The sequence below is a fragment of the Tachysurus vachellii genome, chromosome 4 (assembly GCF_030014155.1).
Source record: "Tachysurus vachellii isolate PV-2020 chromosome 4, HZAU_Pvac_v1, whole genome shotgun sequence".
Lineage (NCBI taxonomy): Eukaryota > Metazoa > Chordata > Actinopteri > Siluriformes > Bagridae > Tachysurus > Tachysurus vachellii.
Window position 1 is genome coordinate 24,539,584 of NC_083463.1, and position 18,783 is coordinate 24,558,366.

General features: G+C 38.1%; 1 protein-coding gene and 1 long non-coding RNA gene across 2 annotated transcripts; one reads left to right on the top strand and one right to left on the bottom strand.

Moving 5' to 3' along the window:
- Window positions 1-131: 131 nt before the first annotated feature.
- Window positions 132-2,624, bottom strand: LOC132844729 (uncharacterized). The gene is made up of 2 exons (XR_009648365.1): window positions 2,551-2,624; window positions 132-2,147 (listed from the first exon to the last, which is right to left on the bottom strand). It is a non-coding gene; the product is annotated as an uncharacterized LOC132844729 (long non-coding RNA).
- LOC132844726 (TSC22 domain family protein 1-like) lies at window positions 2,038-18,474 on the top strand. The gene is made up of 3 exons (XM_060868473.1): window positions 2,038-4,872; window positions 14,847-14,898; window positions 16,414-18,474. The coding sequence occupies exons 1-3, from the start codon at window positions 2,756-2,758 to the stop codon at window positions 16,666-16,668; spliced, it is 2,424 nt and encodes an 807-aa protein (XP_060724456.1). The 5' UTR covers window positions 2,038-2,755; the 3' UTR covers window positions 16,669-18,474.
- Window positions 18,475-18,783: the final 309 nt, after the last annotated feature.

The following is an 18,783-nucleotide window of genomic DNA, read 5'->3' on the forward strand; positions in this document are numbered from 1 at the left end:
AGGCACAAATGATTGAGGTCTTCAGCGGTCTGAGAATACAAAGGCATGGCAGAGGTATGTACATTAGTGAAGGTGATGTTTGATACTATATTATGCTTTGGGCCCATTCCAATGAAGCATCACAGTGTAGCTTACAAGACAACTTATGTTTTATTGTCATTTGTTTTACATACACAGTATACAAAAGAACGAATTGCTTTTACTATAGACCAAGGTGCGTAGGTTGTGAACACAATACGAAATTAAAACAAACATAATTTAGCAGTAAACCATCCTAAAGCTATGGTGTGTTAAGTATGAGGTCAATGTGGTAAAAATGTAGATTGAATTGGAAGTGCACAGTCAGAGGTGACTGCAAATGTGTGCATTAGTACAGTTAAAGACCCTGAGTGCAAATGTCAGCAGATGCATTATATGACCAATGTGCATTTTAGTGCACAGTATAGTAGCAGTTTGTTGGTGTCCATTAGGTGACCATTTAATATCCATAATGCTACAGTAGGATGTGGTTGCTGAACTGCTGGATGTGTAGGTGTTGCTCCAAAAACTGTTGTTTTTATAGACTAGTGTAGTAGTTTTGAGGGCAAGGCTCTAGACTGTGATAGGCGTTTCTTGCTGTTTAACTTGTAGTCTCAGAAAAGATTTAGTTAATTGGTGACAAGCCAAGGCCATGGAGCAGATAATTGAGTTAATCAGGTGTATACATATTGAAAATGTGTCTGCTGCCTGACTAGAACAAGAAGACACAGTAGTCTAACATAACATGATCATAACAGAAGTCACACTCAGCACCTTTGATCTGATGCTAGGACTGCTAGATCTCTTAAACCGAAAGTGCGCAGTGAAAATAAAACCATTAATGATCAAGCAATTAATGTACAGTATTTACCAGAGACCTGGATTAGACCTAATGTGTATGTAGCATTAGATTAAGCTAGCCATCATCTATCTGCATTGCCGTTCTTTGTAACAGTGTTCTAAACCATAAAAAAATCATTAAAAACAAAAAGTAACAATATACAATTGCTTGGTAACAGATGTGAACACTGACTGTTTACTTTGCAATGAATGTGTGAACTGAGAGACCATAAGTAATGTCTCTATAAAAAGTTTTTTTTTTAATTCAAAAGAAGAGAGAAATCTTTTTACCCCATTCAATGTATTATAAAATGAACAGACGAAAATATCAGAATCAGATTACAAATATTTAGCATTCCATTTAATCAATTTGGTTTTGGTCACATCATTCCCCGATAAAACTACAATGTCTAATCCAAACCAAACATTAAAACGCTAGTTAAACAGATAGCTGTGGGTCTGCGAACACTTGCTAACTGTCAGAAGGTCATATTAAACACCTGGATGCCGTTTGTTTTCATGTGTAACGACAAATATAGTCTGCTTCAGTTATTCAGTCTACTAAACTGAATAGCAAATAGGAATATATATTTTTTTACATCTATAAAATAATCTATATTACTATGTGGTAATTAATGACATTGCTAATAAAGTTACTATACTTGTATGTTTTGAGATATTCCACAGATAAGATAATCACTGCTATACATAATTAAATAATATCAGTGTTCTCATCTTGGAAACTGATCACATTTATTTTATCTATTAATCTTTTTTTTTTTTTTGCATTTTTTTACTACTATTTTGAGTATTTTCTTCATTAATACATAGGTTTGTTACGGATATTTGTTTTGTGATCATAAGAAAAAAAAATCCAACTATGTTTTTGTTTAATAGTATAATATAATAAAAAAATATGTCTGGTAGTTGTCCTAATAAAATCCCAGCTCCTGTCCACAGCTGATTTATACATCTCACTCATATGGACGATTTTGAGACGTGCTTTATTATTAAAGCTTTATTATTAAATATAAAACTATCAAACTTAAAAGCATGAACTTCTTGCTACGTAGTGACAACTGAATCGCAAACTAAAGATACACCAAAAGAAAAAAATACCACAAAACGTAACGTGACACATTGTGATATTTTGTCTATATTGAATGAGTCCAGCAGCAGCTCACTGAACCCGTGTTCACGGTCTCCTCCCACTCCTGTCGTCAAAGGATGAGTTGTTAGCCTGTCTGTTAGCATGCTAGCTAACTGCACACAACTATACCAACGGACGGCTGAAAATCAAAAAAGAAAGAGGATGATACAGCAAACCTTCTAACAACTGCGAAATGGATTCACCAACTTGACAGCCATTCGAGGAGGACTAAAACCAGAACAAGACTGAAGCTGTTCTAGCTTTTTCTTTATTAATAAACCTTCCAGCAGACTAAGTGACGACGTTTGACCCAATATGATGAACACGTATAGCATCTGTTTGTATGAAGTTATCTACCCACCTTATATCGTATGTATGTCAACGGATGTCGGTCTCCAACTGAAGGAATATGTATTTACTTAACGACTGCGTTGAATTGTGTTTAACACGCACTTCTGCGTGCATTTCAGACTTGTCAGTTTGTAAGCAACCTAGCAATAGCTGGCCTGAGAAAGTATTGTAGTTATCTTGTGGGCACTTACCTGCTGAGTTAGCTTTCACCCAGTCACCTCGATTAGCATTGTAGCTGCTCAGCGAGCTGGTAGCTTTTGACCTGTGAATATTAAAACGGGGCCTTACTGTTTGTTAGCTAACTTTTCGCTAGCTACGTGAGTCTTTAAATTCACTTTTTACAAAAGCATCGGTACGTTTTCCTCTCTCTATTTAGTGAAGGCACAGTTTTATGAAATGCATCATTCTGAATTAACCGGGGATTCTCCCGGAACCAAGAAAATGGCACACGCATCGATGTTTACCAGTCGTAGAGGCAGTAATACTGGAAATGGTGACATGTCTGCCTCGCTGAATGCAGTCAGCATGAACTGTAATGCCATTCTGACTGATGACCACAAGTCGTCAATATTAATTCACCATGCACCCCCTGCTGGATCATCAACACCCACCTGCCTGAATTTAAACATCCAGTCTCAATCCCACCAAAGTGCTGGGGCACAAGGAAAAAAGAAAAGTGGCTTCCAGATTACAAGTGTTTTGCCAGCACAGGTCAGTGCTAACACTAACCACAGTATAGCAGATGATACAGAAGGCTATGATGATATGGATGAGTCCCATACTGAGGATCTGTCCTCTTCTGACACTTTTAATGTGTCTGTATCACGGGAGTCAGTCACAGGAATTCCTGAGATAAGTTTTTCAGAAGAAACACTAAATGGTCTACATGGAAGAGAGACCCCTGGAGATGTATTACCTAATGAACCAGGGAATCCTCACCTGCACTCTGTTCAGCCAGGATGTATGTTGAATGGGACTATTTATCACCATAAGGACCATGGGTTGAGCTCTATACCTACACCACAACAACCATTTCAAGGGCTAACTGTGTACTCTTCATCACTTAATAGCAGTGCTCTTTCATCAGACACCACTGTGCAGTCTGTTGCTGCTGTCCAGAGTAGAACCCAAAGATTAGATTCAGACCAAGATGCTGTTGTAGATGTTTGTGCCACTGTAAATGTGAACCAGATCTCAATTTCAGCATCAAGTTCTGCAACTGGTGCCAGTGGAGCAGGGATGCCAGGGGGTGTGATTAGGTCAAATGCTATTGAGGGAAGACTCCTTGGCACAACAGAGTCTACAGGAAACAGTACAACAGGAATTACAGTAACCGCTGTGCAGAATTTCACTGCACCCAGCACTACTCAAATTCAGTCTTCCACAGCCATTGCCTCCCGTTTCAGGCTGGTAAAGCTGGATTCCAGCTCAGAGCCCATCCGAAAGGGACGATGGATGTGCACAGAGTATTATGAGAAAGAAGGTCCTGCTGCAGCAGCTCCATTTTCAGATGCAGCCTCTAGCTATCGAGCTGTGGATAGTTTTATCCATCCTGAGAGTGATGGTACAATTGAAGGATCCTCTTGTAACACACTGAGTGTTTTAGGAGATCATGGAATGCAGCCTACCCAACAGAACTGTGTTCCCCCTGCTGTCTCTGTTCTTCACCCAAGTCTTACCCAACAAACTTCTCAACTTCACATGCATTTCCAAGATACTGGAATAAACACTCCTACTTCACCACCTTTAGCACCCTGTAACAACCCACAAGTTATTTCAGTCCCAAGTCTATTAGGAACTGAGAGTCAGCCTTCCCCTCCCACGGCCCAGCAGCAGATCCCCAATAATGTAGAAGGCCTTTCTGACAAGTTAATGGGTGGCTACCCTATAAATCAATTTTCTAGGCTCATGAGCCAGGATTTACAGGGATTAGATTATGCACAGATTTCAAATAGCACCCAGGCCCCTTCTCAGTTTCATCAAATGCTGACAATTCAGAGCTGTATAACGCTTAAGGCTACTGCAGCACCTAGCCTTCCAGCTGGGACCCCCACAATACCTGTCCCACAGTCTGTATCTCCAAAGCCCCAAGTTCCATTTCCACAGATGTTGTTGGCAAAAGGGAGCACAATAAATCAGGTCCAGCAATATCAACTACAAATGCCTCCAGAACAGCAGGCTACTGCTAATCAGCCACCCCAATCAGTGTCCTTGAATACAGGCCAGACTACTCCTAGTAAATCTTCCTCTTCTCTTCAGAGCAATATTCAACCAGCCATTCCAACATACCTCCTGCATGAAGGTCTTGCTGGCGATCACCCTCGAGGCCAGTCCTCCCAGATTCCCCCAGCAAGAGACCCTTATGGTAGTGTAGCACCTCTGATCACCTCACAGCTTGAAGATGCCAGCCATCTACTTTTCCAACACCAGTCCCTACTTTCACAGTGTGGCTCTGAAGCAAGTGTCAGTTTTGGACAGGAGGGAGATGCCAGTTTGGGCACAGATGAAGACAGGTAAGAGTTATTCTCACCTCAAATATATGATAATGAAACTAAAACAAACATTCTTCTAACTATTGCTCACACAGAAACAAACACCACGTGCTAATTTGTGCTCTTACTTCAGCACTGAAAGTATTAGTATTGTAAGATGTAGGATTGTTTTGCCAAAAATAATAGTCTCCTATTTTTTGGTCTGTATAGCAGTAAACTATAATTTTGTCTGAGCAACAGATATTTGCATTTGACTAAAATGCTGTCAACTTGTTTGAGCTAATAATGTGCTTCTAAATATAGCATCACTTCTTTTCCATTCACGGACAGTTCATTTACATAATATGACTCACTGAACATTACCTGGGCTCGTGGGCACATGGCCCGTGTTAAATGAATAGAAAATAATCTATTTTAATCAAAGTGGAAATATACTCATTATTTCATTTTAGTTGAGCATAAAGACAAAAATCTTTTAGTCAAATGTAAGCTGTGTCTTTCTGGTTCGAAGGTCCTATCTACTGCGATAAACAGCAACTCCAATCTGTCGAAGCACCTCCTGACAGCCGGTGACTCCACGGTAGAGACAGGCTGTATGTGTCCACCGACACTGGGTTAGCTTCTAGCTTCGTCGAGGCATGTAGTTTCTGCTTTCAGGCAGCTCGTTAGCTTGTTAGAAATCCTTATTATATATTCAGTTTGTGCTGGTCTGACTTAAATAAAATAGTGTTTAAAAATTACTTTGTGTTTAAGTCAGTTTTGTGTTTGTATAGACCATAACGCATAAAAGGGCATTAATGGGAACATTAAAGAACGTTCTTTAAAAAAGTAACTAAAAAGTTACTTTTAACAGTAACATGTTACTTTTTGGTGTAAGTAATCAACAAAGTAATTGAGTTACTTTTTGAACGAAGTAACTAGTAACTGTAACTAGTTACTATTTCTTAGTAACTAGCACAACACTGGTTATTGTTAGGGTTAGGGTTGATGCCAATTGGGCTACTTAAAATATTTCAGAAACTGCTGATCTCATGGGAATCTTAAACACAACTTTAGAGTTTACTCAGAAGTGCAAAAGACAAAAAGCTTCCTCTGAATAGCGTATCTCAGGCTGAAACACCTTGTTGGTGAGAAGGATTAGAGGAGACTGACCACACTGACCTGAGTTGAAATGAAGTCCACAGTAACTTAAATAAGCACTCATTACATTTGTGATGAGCAGAAAAGCATTTTGAAAAACACAACACACAAAATGTTGAGACAGATGGGAAGTCTACTGTTGGGACAGAAGATCAGTTTCCACTTTTGTCCACAAAGAACAAGGATTTGAGGCTTTATGGGCACAGACTCACCAATCTGCCCATTTTTTCTGACCTACTTTATCACCAAGGTATTTCCTTTGTTTTTTGTTTTTTTGCACGTGTGTTCTTAGTAGAGACTGTTGTGTGCAAACATTCCAGAAGTTTATGAAATGCTCAAACCAGCCCGTCTTTCCATTATCGGATGATTGATGGTTCAGTGCTCCATGAGATGTTCAAGGCTTGGGATATAGTTTTATAATGTAACCATGCTTTATAGTGGACTGTGTATGTGCATGTGTACTGAGCACTATTAGGAACACTATTATAATACTGGGTAGGGTCTCCCCTTGCTCCCAAAACACTTTGTGGTTTGGATTCCTTTGAGATTCTTGTCCGTGCTGACATAATTGCATTGCAATATGTTTGCGATTTTTTTTATGAATGTCCCGCTCTGCCACATCTAAAAGATGTTCTACTGAATTCAGAGCTAGTGATCTGGACTGTTACTGAAGAACTGAACTCACTGTCCTTCAGTGAGGAAACAGTTTGAGATTATCATGCAGGAAGTCATTAAAAGGTGGGTAATTTGTGGCCATGAAGGGATGTATTCATGCTGTTGGTACTTATGTCTAACCATACCGTCTTTGTGTCTTAGCAGAAAAAGATTCTCAGCAGCTCAATATGTGTGTTTCCAGTCTTTATCTGTCCAGTTTTAGTGCCCACTTCACCTTCAGCTTTTGGTTCCTGCAACTAGTGTTAATTTCGTCAAACGAGACAAGACAAAATATGTTTGTCAACAACCTTTTTTTCATGACTAAGACGAGACGATGACAAGACTGCACCACTGTCCAAAAACGCTGACTAAGACTAAATTAACATGCATTATTGTTGACGAAAAAAGACGAGACGATGCAAAGACGAGTCATTCAAAAAAGAATGACTAAATATGACTAAAACTAACAAGGACATTTGGCACAAGACTAAGACTAAATTAAAAATAGGTGACGAAATTAATACTACCTGCAACCGTACTTTGGGTGTTGTAACCTATCTGCCTTAAAGCTTGACTTGTTTGAGTTCGGTTAACTTGCCCAAAACTGTGAGTCGATATCTGCAGGGTTTTAAGTATTGCACTGCTGTAACATGAATGGCCTATTAGATACTTGCTTTTAATGAATAGCTGTATAGATGTTCATAATGAATACAGTGGCAAAGTCAAAATGTGGAAAATAGAACATGTTAATACACATGAATTGCTCCTTTAATACATCCTAAATGCAAAGGTTATTAAATAAATAAGAACGTGTATAAACAGAAAGATTTACAAAAAAACAAGTCAAAAAGCTTTTATTGTCATTTCAACCATATATAGCTGATGCAGTACACAGTGAAATGGTTCTCCAGGACCATGGTGCTACATAAAACAACACAGGGCTAAGGAATTAAAGTAAGTTGTTCTAGCCACATAAAGTGCATCGTGTGCAAACAGACAAAACAAAACACTACAGGTCAATACCCAAACAGCATGGACCAGTGTGCATACTGTATAATACCTTATACAGTACATTGTGCATAAATATAGGATTCTGAATAAACTGGGTTCTAGTAAACATATATAAACTTGTGTAATTGCAGCAGTTGGATATTGAAATGTAACAGCAAGACAGCATGTGCAAAAACAGCAGAAAAACAGATTAATATGGATGGTTATATAGACAGGGATGTATATTGAATGAGTGTTTGGGTGTGCTTTTGAATTTGGTACAGTACAGGTCAGTTCACACAGTTAAATGTGTATGTGTGTTCACACAGTTGAAAGCACACACAGTTGAGTGTATTTTCAGTACTGTGACGTTGTGGTCGTTGAGAAGTCTTATGGCTTGCGGGAAGTATCTGTTGCGTAGTCTGGTTGTGAGGGACCAAAATGGCAGGAGGGTGAAGTGTGTGTGTGTGTGAGGGGTGTGTGGGGTGAAGAGTGTGTAGATTTGCGAATGCATCATGTGATATAAATGTCTGTGATGGAGGAAAGAGAGACTCTGATGATTTTCTCAGCTGTCCTCACTATCTGCTGCAGGTTCTTGCAATCCAAGTCGGTGCAATTCCCAAACCAGACAGTGATTCAGCTGCTCAGGATTCTCTCAATGGTTCACCTGTGAAATGTGGTCAGGAGTTTTGGTGGAGGGAGATGTGCTTTCCTCAGCCAGTAGGAAGTAGAGATGCTTCTGGGCTTTTTTTGGTGCTGGAGCTGGTGTTGATTGACCAGGTACAGTTCTCCGCTACATGAGCACCAAGGAATTTAGTGCTATTGACGATCTCCACGGAAGATCCGTCGATGTTTGCTGTGCGATCCGGAGGTCAACTACCATCTTTTTCGTTTTGCCGATGTTCAGAGACAGGTAGTTGCTCTACACCAGGCTGTTAGCTGTTGAACCTCCTCTTTCTATGCTGACTCGCTGTTATTGTTGACGAAATGTTCACCATGCTTGTGTCATCTGTGAACTTGATGTGGTTTGCCTTTACTATTTGCCTTTACTATTTGATGTACTTCCAAATAGCCTGCACTTTTTGAATGAAGTAGGCATGGTGGGTCATAAAAAACAAACTAGGTCTGCAATCCAGGTAAGTTTTCAGACAGCTACCTCTTGTGTTGACATTTAATCTTGTTGGATGTGGTTCATTCTTCATGCACAGCAACTGTAACATGTAACTTTAAATCCATTGACTGATCAAATAAATAACATTGATTATCTCATTACAGTGGCATAAGTATATGGCCAGTGGTTTTGACAAAGGTAAAATTTTGATAGAGACAGACAACAGGGCCAGAGCATCTCTGAAATGGTATGCAGTGGTTAGTACAAAATATGGGCCAAGGATTAACACCCGGTGAACTGATGACCTGGTCTATGATGAAAGGCTCTAGCCACCTTTAGAGTCTGTGTGGTGCCTACAATGATAAAGTAGTATTCCATTCCACCACATGGCTGGCCATGGCTTAAGGTGTTCCTGTGTGAGCTCCAGAATGCCAGGCTCATGGCTAACCCATGTAAATGTCATCTGGAGCTACAAGATAATACAGTTGAAGCAGTTAAAGAGTACCTAAGTCCCACAACCAAACCATTAAGGAGCTCTGCTACTGCATGGCAGGCTGGCACTTCACCCTAGTAACTTACCCCATGACTTTGCAGTGGATAGCCAAAGTCCAGCACAGAGCAGGGGCCCACCATGGTATCACAGTAATTTATTCAGATTCAGCCAAGTGATTGAGAATGAGCAGGAAATTGAAGACATCTGCAGTAATGGCCTGTTAACACATCAGCAGTGGTGAAACCAAGAGTCTGCTGATGTCTGTGTTTCATACTTTAGACACTCATTGACTGCAAAGGATCTGCTACCAAGTATTAAAAATGACCATTTAATTGGTTTAATCTACTTTTTTGCTAAACATAGTATATTAAACACCTGATTTGTAATATGATCATTAACATATTAGATATTACATTTTAGATATGTAAAGCAGAGCTGAATATAAAGAAGAGCTGATATGTAACAGTCCTAGATTCATCCTATAGGGATGGTGCAGAGCATATTGCTTCATTGAACCTCTCCTTTGCTGATTTACATTTCATATATCCCACTCCTTGATAGGTGCCATTGTAAGGATATGCAATGTCATCAGGAAATACTGAAATGGCAGGGCCAGTTCTTTAGTTCTTTTGCTATACACTAAAAACATTTTAGAGTAAAGACATATAGATTTAACATTTATGTGACATTTTGTTGTTCAGTTCCTTAATGGCTTTGGGATAGAAACTGTTCCTGAGTCTGTTTGTATGTGATGTGATGAAGCAAACCAAAAATAGAATCTATAGATTTTTACATTTACAGCATTTGGTAGATGCCCTTATCCAGAGTGCTTACATTTACAGTAGCTCATTTATATACTGTAGCTGAGCAATTGAGGGTTAAGGGCCTTAACAAGCAAATAGTAAAAATACCAAAGACTAGATACCAAGCAATAAGTTGTTAAATGTGTTCTTTTTCTGCCACCCTCACGGTCACCAGCAAGATGAAACCACCGTTTAATACATTTTTCAACCTCCAACTCAGTTGTCTGTGCACAAATAGGATTTCTTCTTACAGCCTCTAGAATAGGAGCATACAATAAATCCATTTATTTAAAATGAGAGACATAAAGCACCTACTTTACTAGATGCCACTTGTCAAAGAACTAATAATTTCAACATGACAGAGAAAAGTTCTAAAAAAGACAATAAAAATACACTTACCAATCACAATGTTTTGAAGTTCTAAAGTTTGGAACGGTGCTTTCCCATCTACACCTTTGGCCAAGTCATTTTTGATGACCTGCCTCATACTGTAGTTCGCCAGACCGTGTCCTACACATCCACTCCACCCAGCAATCCAAGTTCAAGTACCTGAAATAATTATTAAGCCAAAGCACTACCATGCTTTTGTATACAACTCTTATAGATGTAACAAATCATTAAATACATCCAAATAGTTAAATACATCCAAACCTTCTGTTAGATCTTTTGTGTTTTTGACTGAACACACACTATTTAATTCTAACAGTAATTATAATCAGACCTTTAAGGTTTTTATCTTATATCTTGACAGGATCGAAGGTCATATTCCAGAGACTTAATGACCTTAAGTCATTGAGTTAAATGTTCATTGTGTGCCTTTAAATCTTGTAATGGATCATGTCATGGAGAATTGCTGAAACATTAAAAACACAAATCACATGCTATGAAATTAGCTTCACACCAACAGACACTATGATAGAAACAAAAAAAAATGGGTCACAGCTTGAGAGGCATTTTCTTTGAGGTTTGGCTTTTTTATGACTCCACATTGACTGTGCTGTGTGCTCAATAGACTGTAAAGATAAGTCAATTTGCATGTCAGTTCACTGTGATGCTCTGCATTTATCGATACTCGCAAAACTTCTTGATTGCCATGGCTGTTGGGATGTCTGGTGAGGTGGCACAGGCAAGTTAATCGCTTTTGGAATGATGATCAAACAGTTTTTTTAATGCCACACAGAGACGGGACATATCTCTCATGAGGATGATTGTGACTTTTCAGTGGTCTGTGTTAAGCCTGAGGATGTTTATGCCATACAGTGGGGTTTATCTTTTGTAATAGAAGACTTGCTTGAAGTTCATTAGAAGCCAAATAAATAATTTTGGATAGCAGCTGTGTTTGTGGAGCTTGAGGCAAATTCTCTTTTGTGGTAGTCTCCTCATCGGTCTCATTATCATCCAGTAAATGACTTTTTCATCTTTAGAGAAAGCAAGAAGTTTAATGATTACTAGGGTGGCATGTTCATGTGCAGATACTACAGTATTCAGGAAAATTGTGCATATTAATTTATTAAACTGCACAATGATACAAGAACATGTTAGAGAGGTTAGTGTTAAGGAATTTTACATAATACACACAATCTTACTTTATTTTCCGTTTTGGTGGCCTCAGGGAATTAGGCTCAGCCCCTGACTAAAGATCAGTCTGCTACAGAATTCAGAATTAAAAACGATCCAAAAGTTAAATAACTTTTATAAATAATAATTATATTATTTTATAAATAATAATTATAAAAGTATAAATAATTTTAACTTTATATGCAGACCACTCAAAACACTTGGACTACTTGGACGGGACTACTGTTAGCGCATTTGTTTATGTACCTTAAGTATACCAATGTTTAATACACTTTTACTTAACTGCAATATGATACATTATCAGCACACATGATAGTAGGTAGCTACATGCTAAGGCTAACTTTTTTCTGTGTTAATGATAAAATGTTATGTACTTTCTCAATTACAACCTCCGTTTACAAATTACATGGAGCTGCACGTACATGTTGGATTCACCACGTTTGGATGCCAATGTAGGTTCACAAAGCCATGAGCATTAACAGTAAAGCAACATCCGCCATTGTTGATGTTGGGTTTGTGTTTGCTGCTGCTGTGCTAATGTTGCTGGGAAACGTGTACAGTGACATCAGACTTGGCTCTGTGATGGCTCTTTAGCTGATGGAAAGGCAAACCGGTTCTTAGAAGCTTTGCCAGTGCTAGCTCTGAACCAGCACTCGGTTCTTTTTGGTGGAAAAGGGGTATTGGTTGCTCTCTGAATTCTCTCACCCTTGTATTTTCATTACTTTAAAAATGTGCATTGTGCATTGCAAACTACGCCATCGTCAACTGTACTGAATTTTTAGAATTAGAATTTTTAACAATACAATTTTTTTATACTAAAAATTGGAATTTTTATACAATTTTCTTAATGTTTCTCTTGGTTGGCCAGACTCCAACTAGAGCTCAGCCTAATGCTGTTTGGCACAATAACTGTGCCAGCAATAAGCTCGAAGTGCCGAATGTAAGCCAGACTATGCACAAACTCTGTTGCTATCTAGGGTGCCCCTGGGATTCGAACTCACGACCTTCCGATCAGTAATTTCACACGAAATATAGAATGGGCAAAAAAAATGTGATCTCTGTGACTTTAACTGTGAAATTATTGTTTATGCCTGGTTTATTATAGGGTAACTTTTTACACAATATTAGTTGCTAGTACTATGTAATAAAAAATCTTTTTGTCTACCGGGATATGCTACAATTTGCTACAATATGCTACAAGGACCTCCCTTTTGTTATAATTTAAATTAGAGTCAAAATTTAATAAACACCCATTAACTAATGTCCTGAAAACAATCCTCAACTTAATTAAGCTACAGCTTCTCAATCTGCCTTTGAAGAAACAAATGTGTCAACGGCATAACAGCAGCATAACAGTGGATGCCAATACCATGGTTATGAAAAATTTTACCCAGAGGTAGTATACAGTATCTCACAGAAGTGAGTACACCCCTCGCCTTTTTTGTAAATATTTTATTAGATCTTTTTATATGCCAAAACTGAAGAAATGACACTTTGCTACAAAGTAGTGAGTGTACAGCTTGTATAACAGTGTAAATTTGCTGTCCCCTCAAAATAACTCCACACACAGTCATTAGTGTCTAAACCACTGGCCACAAAAGTGAATACATCCCTAAGTGAAAATGTCCAAACTGAGCCCAGTTAGCCGTTTTATCTCCCCGTTGTCATGTGACTCGTTAGTGTTACAAGGTCTCAGGTGTGATCGGGGAGCAGGTGTGTTAGATGTGGTGTTATCGCTCTCACTCTTTCATACTGGTCACTGAAAGTTCAACATGGCAAAGAACTCTTTGAGGATCTGAAAATAAGAATTGTTGCTCTACATAAAGATGGCGTAGGCTATAAGAAGATTGCCGAGACCCTGAAACAAAGCTGCAGCACATTGGCCAAGACCATAGAGTGGTTTAACAGTTGCACTCAGAACAGGCCTTGCTATGGTTGACCTAAAGAAGTTGAGTGGTCAGCTTCATATCCAGAAGTTGTGTTTGGGAAATAGACGTATGAATGCTGCCAGCATTGCTGCAGCAGTAGAAGGGGTTTGGGATCAGGCTGTCAGTACTCAGACCATACGCCACACACTGCATCAAATTGGTCTGCATGGCTGTCGTCCCAGAAGGAAGCCTCTTTATTTTTTATAATTTTTTTTTTTATAAGATTATGCAAAGAAAGCAGTAGTGAACATTTTAAAATGATGTTCTTAGCTCCTCCACACACTTTGCTGCTGTATCTGTGCCCTCAGAATTCTGTGCCTGTTTCATGTCTGAATGCCAGGCCATCTTAGTCTTCATTGTGTCACACTACTTTTTCCATAAAATGCAACAAAAATATGTTTGACAGTGACACTGAAATAACTGATTAAATAAGAAATGAGATTACTGCATTTTCTTCCCTGGCAGTAAAACTCTGGTGCTGCAGTAGCCAATAATATGTGATTACACAAATTAAGGTACTGTTTGTCATTTTAGGAATTTTTGTCTGTCTTGGCCACAGTTTTGGCCAAGCAGAGCTCTCTGTCTTCACATTTGACCGTAGTTAGCCTCATTAGGCTGCATCAAAAGAATGAATTTATGGATGAATAAGTTTGGGTCTAGTAAATATACACTGCGCTTTTTTTTAGGATACACCTGTCGATACTATAGAGCCGACTCTATACAGGCTTACAATATTTAATGGGTTATGAAAGCACATTGGGCAGTTTGTTCTTATCCTGCAGAGTTGAAGGCTTTATGCAAAATTCTCAAGTCTCCAAAGTCATTATGTCTTCTAGATTATTTCATTTTACCACTTACAATACACAATGAATGCAGTATTGGTCCATCTGCAGAGAAGATCTGGGGCTTGGGGGTTTAGGATCTTTGCCATTGTGAGGAATTCAGCAGATTGGCAGCAGAGAGAAAGAAGGTGTCCTTTCTGCTGGTTCGAGAGTGGAGACTAATGTATTGGTTCTCGGATGGGACACTAGTACATAGTCCATGGTTTGGGTGAAAGATGCCTTTGATGATGTCTCTCTCTCTATAGGCTTATGATGAATAATTTATATATTTTAGAAATATTTCATTTTCTAACATATCAGAGTGCTGATACTATGCAACATAATTAGCCATTAATTGCTTTTTGTTCAGTTGTAATTTTAATTTTTTTTTATTTTAATTTCTATCATTTGAATATATTAGAGAAATGATCGTGTTTTATGAATTTCATAACTGTTTGTCTGTCTGGCTCTCTACAGCTCTTTAGGTGCCAGTGTTGTGGCTATTGACAACAAGATTGAGCAAGCAATGGTAAGAATTTTTATTTATGAACCTATTCTAATTATAGTTAAAATTTATATTTTCCCTTTCACTAAGAACCATAATTGCTTATAGAACCTTATAAAAAAAACAGGTGTATTTGTTTATTTAGCAGCTTGAGGCTTGATTTTTACTAGACAAAGTACATGCCAAATTAGGTCCCATTCTAAATAACTCCCTCCATTCAAAGAAGGCTGGACACTACTGAAAATCCAGCCTATTAAAAACAATTTGTGCCTATTTTTGCACATACTGTACAATATCTCAGCCATTTCGCACATACTATATTAACACATACAGTATTAACACTGGTCGGTCGGCGCTGTTTCTGTGACTGTTTCTGTGACTGTTTACTATTTATTGTCTTTTGTGTACTGCATTTTTTGTACTTTTTGTATTGTCTTGTAACTTGTGTCTGCACTGTCATTGTCCTGCACTGTCTGGTCCTGCACTGTCTTTAGTCCTGCACTGTCTTTTGTCCTGCACTGTCTTGTCTGTCTTGTTTGTCTTGTCCTGCACTGTTTGCACCAGGTTGCACAGTTGCACTTTATGTGGCTAAGACTACTTACAAGTCTTTAGCCCTGTCTTTGTTTCTATGTAGCACCTTGATCCTGGAGAAACGTTGTCTCATTTCACTGTGTACTGCAACAGCTATATATGGTTGAAATGACAATAAAAGCTTCTTGACTTGACTTGACTTGACAAACAAACAAACCTCTCTGTATCTAATCAAATAATAACTATTGACCATGACAAAAGAGTTGAAAAAAGTTTTGAGTGTGTAAGTCTGGCTTTACTGGAAGAGGGATACATTGAGTGGCAGGTTGCATCCATTCTTAAAATTTCAAAGGCAGCGGTTCATAATAAACAGGTCAAGCTGCAGACACTGATGAAGACAAAGCTACAGACTGGCAGAGGGAAAAAACGAATCTCCACGGCCCGGGATGACTGGCAACTCATTTAAATCTCACTCAACAACCGTACGATGACATCAAGTGACCTTATATAACCGTCATTAGCAGTGCTGGGAAATGTCAGTAGTTTGCTTACCTACATAATTGTTAGCGTAAAACTGGATTGTCAGTTGTCCCGTCAGAGGTTCCAGTTTGAGGTTTCTTTTTGTACTTTATCTCCAAGCCAAACACAACACTGACATTTCCATGCTTCAGGATGACATTTCACAGGGTCTGCATAACAAAAATAATTAAACACTTCCACTGGTATCATCTATATGTGACTGGATAGTGACAAGACAGTTTATCTAGAGATTATTGTTCTGGGAAAACATGTGGGTTGAAATGTGTAATGCACAATGTCAAGTCAAGTCACTTTTATTGTCACATCACCACAGTACATGTGCCTTGGTGAGTGAAATTCTTAGGAGTGAACTCCAGAAATTGCAGAATGTTCTGGTGTTGTATGAAAGGGCACAAACTAGTGCTAACAATGGCTTATCTCAGTGTTGAACTAATTTCTCTTTCTCCCTGTTTATCTCTTCATTTTTAGGACTTGGTGAAAAGCCACCTGATGTATGCTGTACGTGAAGAAGTAGAGGTGCTAAAAGAACAAATAAAAGATCTGATTGATAGAAATTCCCAGCTGGAGCAGGAAAACAACCTACTAAAGAACCTGGCTAGTCCTGAACAGCTAGGTCAGTACCAGGCTCAGGTACAGAGCACCTCCCCAAACATTGCAACTCAGTCAGCAACTCTGGAAGGTCTACCAACTTCACAGACCCTGGGTTTGGGTCCTTCAGTATAACTACATCCTAACAGTGTAATGGAGGACTACTGGCCTATACTCTCACCAAAACATAACACACGTTAATCAACACTGTGAACACTTTCAAAGATGGAAGCACAATTTAATGCCACAATTGCTGAGGCTTGAGGATATACTTCTAAACTCTTTGCCATTTGCACATATATCTAGCTTGCTGAGAGCCAACCCCTAGAGAGCTTTATATGCTTCAGACAATCAATACTGAGAAAAATGACTTGAAGTGGACTGTAACAAATGCCAATCATGGAGGATAAAGATCTTTGGAATTTAGGTCTAATGACTTGCACCTCTGCATGCACAAAAGTCTACTTGGTATTATTCATTTCAGCAGTAAATGTGAATTGTGGTTATTTATACATGGTCCATTTTTTATTGACCAATGCATATATATTTGTCTTATTTTTTTCCATTCTTAAAATAAAAAGGAGAAAGCACTTTACAATGATTAAAAATGAAGAAAATAAAAGAAATACATACTGTCCCATATATAAATCTGAAATTGATTTATAATCTAATGCATATTAGCACGGACTAGATGAAGGCTGCATTTCATGCCTCAGTGTTCAGACTTTAATCTTGTAATTTCTGCCCATTTAAACTTGACTCATTTGGTCTTAAGCAGGCATACAGAGCATTTCAATTGAGGGACATTAGTATTTTTCTGCTACCAGCCTAAGGCTAGATGTCCATTAAGAGTTTGTGAACATTTTGAATTAATTTTGTTTGTAAAATAAATGTTCTCCGTGTAAAAATGACTGATAAATGTAGCAGGAAAATTAAAAAAAAAAGTGAGTTGTTAATGTCACACTTTGTGCAAATCAAGTTCAGACTGAATATACCATAGTTCGGACTGAGCACACTGTATTTGCTACCATCCTCATAATAAGGAGCAGTGCACACTGATGAAAATGTGTTTGAAATTCTGATAACAGATCTTATTTTAATGAAAATAGGTGGGAGGTAAAATTGAAAAAGCTATAAATAATTTTGTTATAAGATGTTTATATCATTATAATCAACCAAACAGTGTTTTATATTTGGGCACAGCTTTTATTATGTGTGTGTTATAAGGATAGGAATGGGGACAGTAAAATAGGAAATATGATCAATGAGAAACAGGTTACTATGAGAAGTCTTTCTGTGATTCTTCATATGCTTGTTGGTTGTCATCTGATCTTAGTGTTTGAAAGATTTTTTTAATTTTTATCCAGAGGCTCACCAAAGTTTGCAGACAGAAGCCACGGTTGTGATTTCCCAACAATACAATGGCTCAATGCTAGTTTGTACCTGCTAAAATTAGATTGACTGAAGGTGGTCATCTTTTTTGTGTTTTCAGTATTGATTAAAAATATCAATTATTAGACTGATGTACAGCACATCAGATTGATCAGACTTTTTGGTTCTGAGAAAGAGCTTTCAACTTGTTTGTGCTCCTTTTCAGTGGTTATGGCCCAAACTTTGCATAGTCGTTTGCGATAGATGCATTTCAAGATTTGTGCACTTCTCCTTAGAGGTGAATGATGTGGTGGCCTTATAAATGTCCAAAATATTAATTTAGTTCGGATAAGCGGTAGAAGATGAATGAATGAATGAATGAATTTACTTTTTTTTTTTTTTATTTTATTCAAGTGGACACAAATTGATGTAATGGGTGCATACATGTCTCATGACAATAACTCTGGTTATTCAGTCAAATGCAAGTCTATGATGACAAAGATTTTTAGAATGTGTCAATTTAATTAAAAATTTACAGAAAGGCAAATAAATGCATCATATCAAATATTAGCTTGAGTTGGACTTGAGATAATTCCTGAAAGCCATCAGACCTGAACTGTGCTTGAGCTCTCCCATGAACACCCCAGCTTCTGCATTCTGGACTAACTGGAGCTTCTTTATGGGCCTGTTGGGACATCCAGTCAGTAAGGCGTTACTATAATCTAAGCAAAAGGTAACAAATGCATGAACTACATTTTGTGGTCATGTTCTGACACATTTCTTATCAGAACCTTCTTTCATCTCAGAAATACTGCTTTCAGAGTAATATTATCTATGTGAATGTAAGATGAAAAACTGGGTTCAGTAATCTCATTAAGG